The sequence below is a fragment of the Ptychodera flava genome, chromosome 2 (assembly GCF_041260155.1).
Source record: "Ptychodera flava strain L36383 chromosome 2, AS_Pfla_20210202, whole genome shotgun sequence".
Taxonomy (NCBI): domain Eukaryota; kingdom Metazoa; phylum Hemichordata; class Enteropneusta; family Ptychoderidae; genus Ptychodera; species Ptychodera flava.
The window spans coordinates 26,087,422-26,095,611 of record NC_091929.1 but is presented as its reverse complement, the minus strand read 5'-3'; the positions used below and the strand labels follow the sequence as shown (position 1 = coordinate 26,095,611).

Sequence of the window (8,190 nt, the reverse complement as noted above, 5' to 3'; positions counted from 1 at the left end):
ACATTGAAACAATATTTCAATATTATTGCAATTGTCACAGAAAAGGTGTGAGCTCCAAGTTCGATGAAAATCCCTCGTGTATCAGGTTCCATGCCAGAATTTCAGTACACTATTTTAGTGTTACTGACAGCAATGCCAATCAACACCTCTCACCTACAGTTATACAAGTTTTTTTGACAATTATCCATATGCTTTCTATGGCATGCACATATATGTCATAAACTTGTGAAGATCATGTCGGACACCCGTCACTTGGTGTGGTTTGTTGATTAAATTATAGTCGGTCGCGGCGCCCGAGTTAACGAAGAAATTTTCTGAAATTTTTGAGGCAAATGGCACGGTGGAATAGAAAAATATAGATTCACAAATAAATAAACGTAAACTTCCGATTCCGTGCAAGTAAAGTGTATACCTGCCAAAGTTTATAGTTTTCAGGAATGGTATGACTTTGTACATTTTCATTCCTTGGACTCCTCGGCAAGAGATATATTGGAAAAGAGCTCAATATCCCTTATGTTATATGTTTAATGACACAATTTCAGTACATTATTATAGCGTAATACCAATAAACCCCTCTCACTTATAGTTACATAAGTATGTTTTGACCATTTTATTCAATATCTGTGCTATGACACGCACATACATGTCATTAACTGGTGAAGATCACGTGGTAAACTCGTCACTTGGTGTGGTTTGTTGATATACATTATGGTCGGTCCCGGGGCCCGACTGAACCGAGGAAATTATCTGATATTGTTGAGGCACGTGGCACGGTGGTATAACAAAATATAAATTCACAAATTATAAATAAACGTAAACTTCCGATTCCGTGCAAGTAGAGTGTATACCTGCCAAAGTTTATAATTTTCAGGAATGATATGACTTAGTACATATCCACTTCTTGAAATCTTCGACAAGAGACTTATAACTTGATATATCCCGCGTCTTTCTCAGCGACATCTCTATACCAATGTGAGAATGAAAATACTTATTCTTTGTCTTTATTTACCAATGCCAAGGTCGATCACTCACTTAGAAATCACATGATATCATTTTCTTCGTACAATTGTGAAAGTGCTGTTCATTAGAGCGCTGACATTCGCGTATTTGTCGTCTACTGCTCGTTTGGTGGTGAAAAATAATGTAAAAATCCGGTAATGATTTATTTAAAGCAAGATTTAAATTGTACAAGTTTAAAGAATGAATCCCACTTTATGCATAAGGTAGTATTTTTCAAATAGCAGTAGATATATTTATCATTACACACGTTCATGGGTTCAAACATCTCGAGTATCATGCCATACCTGTATATACAGCAATGTCATTGGTCAAGACATAGAAACAACATTTCAATATTATTCCAATTGTCACAGAACAGACGTGAGCTACAAGTTAAATGAAAATCCTTTGTGTATTATGTTTCATGCCAGAATTTCAGTACACTGTTATAGTGTTACTCACAGTAATACCAATCAACCCCTCTCACCTACAGTTATACCAGTCTGTCTTGGTCATGTTTTTCCATATCTGTGCTCTCTATGGCATGTACATACTTGTTATGAACTGGAAATATCACGTGGTAAACCCGTCAATTTGTTTGTTCTATTAAGTAAATTATGGTCGGTCACGGGGCCCGACTAAACCAAGGAAATTTTTGAAATTGTTGAGGCACGTGGCACAGTGGTATAACAAAATGTAGATTCACAAATAAAACACGTAAACTTCCGCTTCCGTGCAAGTAAAGTGTATACCTGCCAAAGTTTCTAATTTTCAGGAATAATATGACTTAGTACATTTTCATTCCTTGGACTCTTCATCATGACATATGTTGTAAAAGACATCTATATTCTTGATTTGTTCCTGTGTCTTTCCCAGTGATATCTCTATACGAATGTGAGGATGAAGAGGCAAAGCTAGAATGTGCTACTGGAACCATTCATGTTTTATCGGCAAACTATGGACGGACGCGGAGTGACAATGTCTGTGGGAATTACGCCAAAACTGACTGTGAAGAAGCCAGTAGTCACTGTAAAGTATCAACACTATGCGATGGAAGAACATCCTGCAGTGTTTTCGCAAAGAATGACATCTTTGGGGACCCTTGCAAGGGGATAAAAAAGTACCTGAATGTCTCGTATACATGCCTCTCCGACAGGTCAAATTGTCCTGACGCCTGCAAAACAGGTGAGTGTTAAGCATTGAAGCGGTGGTCCACGATCACTGGTTTTGTAATTAGTGTCTATCAGACTAATCAAACACGGGTCAGTTTCAGTGTTTCATTTGCTTTGTCGCTATCTACACAAATTTATTCCAACGTTTTAGCAGCTTGAGCGTAAGTGAAAGAAATTGGATACTGCACACTAAACGCTAGGTATCGAGAATCGGGAATCGAGCTCAGTAGTAGAAAACACTCAATGTCTCACCCAGCCTAGTTCTTCAGACCAAAATTTTTATCATCGAATCTAAAAGTAATGTTTAAAAGTATCGATATGATCCAGTGCCTGTGACATGAGCAGTATTGAAATACAAAAAGGAAAATTCAACATCTTTTCGATTCTCTCCCGTAATATACACTTCCGAAAATGTTTTAAATGTGACACTGATCGACTTGAAAGAATCTAACTACTTCGTGTGGCCTAACACGATACATTTAATATTATTTTTATGCAAATGTTATCTGTGGCACTGTATCGTTTGGTCACCTTGCAAAATGAACGTCGCTCCGCTTCCGTAATCACCGTATACATGTTCAGGAAATTCACCAGTAATCATTGTGAAGTGCACAGTCCCTCCTGTTTTGAGGGACTGTGTTACAACCGTATTCCCGAGTAAAATAACGGCAACCGCGCGAATTCGGCATGGACTCTGAATATCATTCAGGATTCCAGTGCAGTTGAATTATTATATAAGTATTAAATCGTGACAAAAATATCATTTTTTAATCAATGATGTTCACAATTATACATCTAATAAGAACATAACAAATTTTAATGCATTTGTTATGACGAATAAATCTTTCTTGCTCCGTGATTCTAACATAGTATATTTGACATAGGAGGTTCATTACTCATATAATAAATAACCCTAAAAGCGACGTTAAATATCTATGGATTCATATTTTGTATTCCATAACAATGGTTCCCATATTTTTTATCCACATTGTTAATCTTAGCGTTTTTATTTTATTTTTTTTACTGCAGCTTCCACAACAGTCGAATCTACTACTAACGAGGCAACTACACAAGAAATTTCGTCTACAACAGCGGAAATAATTACAACGAAATTTCCTAGCAACGAAGCAACTACAGAAGAAACTCCGTCACCGACATTGGGACCATCACCAACCAGAGATGAGAGTAAGTTCAACGAAGCCATTTCATTACCGATTTCTTCTTTATGTCACTTAACTTACATCACAGTCTGACACAGAGAATCACATTGAAACAATAATGTGTCGATTTTTGCGCTTATTTTATATCTGAGAATTCATACCATTTTTAATAGAATTGTTAAAACATGCAAATCTGACTATATAACCGAACGTCTATGTGACATTTTTGTCATTTCAAGACTTGCCTAGCATCATAAGATATGACGGTTTGTTGCTACTTTTCTACAGCGAATAGATTCTAAAACTACGCTGTAATCGAGCATTGACTTGTTTATAGCGACAAAAGCTAGAATTTCTGGATGTTAATTGCCTTGTTGCTCAGTCGGTGGCACCTTGCAAAATGAACTTCGCCGCCATCTTGCTCGTTCCGAAACAAGCCCCACCAAATCCCCCCACCACCCCCGTAACCAACATATACATGTTCAGGAAATAAACAAATTGGCTCAACTAACAAAAATCACCAAACGTCGATGGATTAAATTCACTGGAAATGATTACATTAAAGAAGAAAGATCGAGGAGGAAAAATCACCAGTAATCATTGTGAAGTGCACACTGCCTATTTCGGAGTTGCATAACAGCAACCACGCGACATCGGCATGAATTCTGAACATCATTCAGGATTCCAGTGTAGTTGAATCTTATATAAGTATGAAATTGTGACAGAGATATCATATTAATATCAACGATGTTAACAATTATGAAATTAAATGATAAAATAACAAATTTTTACACATTTGTTATGACGTATAAGGCTTTCTGGCTCTATGATTCTAACGTGGTAAATTTGACATACTAGGAGATTAATTACTTTTATTAATTACCATAAACGACATTAATATCTATGGATTCAGATTTTGTACGTCATAAGAATGGTTCCCGTCATTTGTATCCATGTTTTTACTCTGAATGTTTTCTTTCATTTAATCTTACTTCAGCTTCCACAATTGTGAAATTTACTACTAACGAGGGAACTACACAAGAAATTTCGACAACGACAGTGGAAATTATTACAACGAAATTTCCTAGCAGCGAAGCAACTACAGAAGAAATTCCGTCAGCGACATTGGAGCGATATCCAACCAGAGATGAGAGTAAGTTCAACGGCGCCATTTCATCTTACCGGTTTATCTTTTATGTCACTTAACTTGCATTACAGTGTGAAACAGAGAATCGCATTGAAACAATAATTCGTAGAGTTTGGCGCTTATTTTATTTTGAAGAATTCATGCCATTTTAGTAGAATTGTTAAAACATGACTAAATACCCTAACGTCTACCTGTAATTTTTTATCATTTCAAGACTTGCTTAGCATTCATAAGATATGATACTCTGTTGTTGGTTTGTATTTATTTGGAGTGGTTGTAACACATAGGGTGTACAGCTTAATAGATCTACAACACTTTTACTTGATATAAAACGACATATTCTATTTCAAAAAGAAATTTCTGAGATCCTTCAAAAAAGACTACACTGACCTTTGGTCGTCTTCTCAATTGAACCAAAATGTAACTATAGTGTCCAGCGTACACTTATATTAAGGTGGTTAGAAAGGCTAGAGCGTCAGTAATAAACTTCAATAAAACTATTAAAATATAAAAGTAGTCAACATTCTCTGTGGAATAAAAAACTAGACTTTTGGGCACAAAGGCTGTGCAGAGTTATAGCCTGTTGAAACTTCTGAAAAACTGACCAAATAAGAAGAAATTGGGGAGTCATTAGTGTATTAACTATGGTAGAGGTCCCTAGCTTTTATTAAAATGTTTGAAAAGGGAAAGTCATTATTTGCTGTTTTTCAGGAAAGTTTGACAAGGCGGTGCTGGCATTCAAAGTGAGTGACTGCCATTGTAAATGCATTTTTAGATTCTTTTAGTGTCAAAGCGGTGTCAAAAGTGAGATTAACCAAAAAACTGCTCTGTGACTTCAAAAGAGGGGTGCAAATATGGCTTGTTTTCAGCATTTTTGACAGAATAACAGTTTTCCTACATAATTGTATACCAATTCAATCCAACCTTTGAAATGAGATATGGACATGGAAGTTTTACAGCCTATGAACAAGGTTACAGATAAGATTTGTATGGCACAATTTTCCTGTATTTGAAGTACTTTTAGAAATATCACATTTTTAGATTGGAAAGAATTTTTAATAATTTTTTGAATTGTAAACCCATGTAAAATCATAAAAACAAATTTTATTTACAAATCCTGCCGTACAAATCTTACAATAAACAGTGTCAACATATTTATAACTAACTTGGTAATATTAATACTATCCAATTATTATTAAATTCAAATATGTAAAAAAAATGAAAAATTAAATTTTAATATTTAATGGTGTCATCTTTCAAAATCATGCTGCAAATATACAATTTTTATATTCATTGGAGAAAGTATTAACTAAGGGAGTTATCCTGAAAATTGTAACTAAATATCTTGATTCTAACACTTGAAACTTGACATTAACTCTTAGAAAAGAATTGGTGCAAAAATAGCCTTTCCAGCCACCTTAACTTTACTTGTTTCGAGGGAAAGAAGTCCCCAAGTCATGCATAGTTTGACATGTATGGAATAAGAATAAAATGACGAATGTTAAGACTTAGAGTATAATCCAAACAAATTATCATAAATTCTCTGAGGATTAGAATTTTTCTAAACAACATGTGGAACTTAAAGATCGTATACTTATACTGAAATCAGAGTATTTTTTAGTGTAAAGTGAAAGATGGCATTGAACTCTTGACAACATTGTTACATAATAATTTCATCTTATTCGTTCAAACAGTCAACCTGAATATTAACATATTTCACAGGTTTAGTATACGTGAAAATATCTGATACAGCATACTAAATGCTTGGTATCGAGAATCGGGAATCGAGCGCAGTAGTAGAAAACACTCAATGTCTCACCCACCTTATTTCTTCAGACCGAAAGTCTTTATCATCTGAACTGAAAGTAAAGTTTAAAAGAAAGATATCGATATGATCTAGTGCCTACGAGAGGAGAATTATTGAAATACAAAAAGCAAAAAGGTAACACCCAATCGATTCTCTATCGTAATCTATACGTCCGAAAATGTTAACATGCAACACTATAGGATGTGATTCTTGTATCTTCGCACGAACGTGATCATGACACTAAATTGACTTTAAAGAATATAACTTCACGCGACGCCAAACAATACATGAAATATTATTTTTATACAAATGTTATCCGTGGCACTGCATCGTTCGTTCATAGCATGGACGTAAAGGCTACAAATATAGTCGACTGCAAACCATTAGCGGGAAGAAGCCCAGCAATGTTTGGCTCTGTTTACAGAACCAGTGAAGATTAGGATTAGGATTAAAATACACACCTAAGGACCCACGTTGTGGTTACATAGCCATTTGATACTCTATCACAGCGGTTTTCAATGCACGGTCGACCGTTTGTCGTGCAACGCTTCAAACCGAATCGACGAAAAGTATGCGTTATGCGGTCAGATTCTAAAACTAACACGGTAATCGAGAGTTGATGTATATACGATCACGACAACATTAGTTTTTGTGACGTGCTTATAGAAACGAAGTCAAAAATCTAGAATTTCTGGAGATTAATCCCCTTGTTGCTCGGTCTGTGGCACCTTGCAAAATGAACGTCACCGCCATCTTGCTTGTTCCTAAACCAGCCCCATCACCCCTCCTCCTCCTTAAGACCTCCATAACCAATGTATACATGTTCAGGAAATAAACAAATGAGCTCAACTATAAAAATCATCAAACGTCGATGGATTAAATTCACCGGAAATAATTACAATAGAGAACAAAGATCGACAAGAAAAATTCACCAATAATCATTATGAAGGGCACAGTCCGTCTTGAATGGAGAGACTTCGTTACATCCGTATTGTAACAGAGTGTCATAAAGGCAACCGCGCGACATCGGCATGAATTCTGAATATCATTAAGGATTCCAGTACAGTTGAATTCTCATACAAGCATAAAATCGTGACAAAAATATCATTTTTATATCAACATGTTGACAATTATTAATGTAATGAGAACATAAAAAAAAGTTTAATAGATTTGTTGTGACGAAAAAATCTTTCTTGCTCTATCGTTCTAACGTAGTAAATTTGACATAGGAGATTATTTACCTTTATAAGTAACCCTAAACGCGACATTAAATATCTATGGATTTATTACGCCATAAGAATGTTTCTCGGCTTTTGTATCTCTCAATTGTCTTTCAATCTATCAATTGTTACTCTCAATAATTTATTTTGTCTTTACTGCAACTTTCACAGCAGTCGAATCTACTACCAACAAAGCAACTACACAAGATATATCGTATACTACAGTGGAAATTATTACAACGAAATTTCCTAGCAGCGAAGCAACTACAGAAGAAACTCCGTCAACGACATTGGGACCATCACCAACCAAAGACGAGAGTAAGTTCAGCGATGCCATTTCATTTTACCTATTTCTCTTTAAAGTCACTTAACTTACACCACAGTCTGATACACAGAATAAAATTAAAACACTATTTATAGAGTTTGGCGCATAGCTTATATCAAAGAATTCGTTCCATTTTTAATAAAATTGTTAAAACATGCAAATCTGACTATATAACCGAACGTCTATTTTAGTCATTTCAAGACTTGCTTAGCATTCATTAGATATGGTTTTTGTTGTCCGAAGGAGAACGTTTGTACTGAATGCGGGTGGCGTCTTTTCTATCGCCAGAAACGTTTTCTTATCACCCAAGCACGTTGTAATTCCAAGCTATTTTGAAATTCACTGTAATATATCGGGTAC

General features: G+C 35.3%; 1 protein-coding gene across 1 annotated transcript; it reads left to right on the top strand.

Annotated features, from left to right (window-relative positions):
- The first annotated feature begins 1,977 nt into the window (after window positions 1–1,977).
- On the top strand, window positions 1,978–8,090 carry LOC139149606 (salivary glue protein Sgs-3-like). Its single transcript, XM_070721441.1, has 6 exons — window positions 1,978–2,033; window positions 2,156–2,184; window positions 3,201–3,356; window positions 4,329–4,484; window positions 7,677–7,823; window positions 8,074–8,090. Exons 1-6 carry the CDS (start codon window positions 1,978–1,980, stop codon window positions 8,088–8,090), a joined length of 561 nt encoding a protein of 186 aa, XP_070577542.1.
- Window positions 8,091–8,190: the final 100 nt, after the last annotated feature.

What these genes read in the sequence shown, in the direction of transcription:
- LOC139149606 (XM_070721441.1), top strand. Translation starts at nt 1,978, where the DNA reads ATGTCTGTGGGAATTACGCCAAAACTGACTGTGAAGAAGCCAGTAGTC. An exon ending in AAGCCAGTAGTCACTGTAAA is followed by an intron (nt 2,034 to 2,155) that starts GTATCAACACTA and finishes CCTCTCCGACAG; the next exon opens with GTCAAATTGTCCTGACGCCT. An exon ending in ATCACCAACCAGAGATGAGA is followed by an intron (nt 3,357 to 4,328) that starts GTAAGTTCAACG and finishes ATCTTACTTCAG; the next exon opens with CTTCCACAATTGTGAAATTT.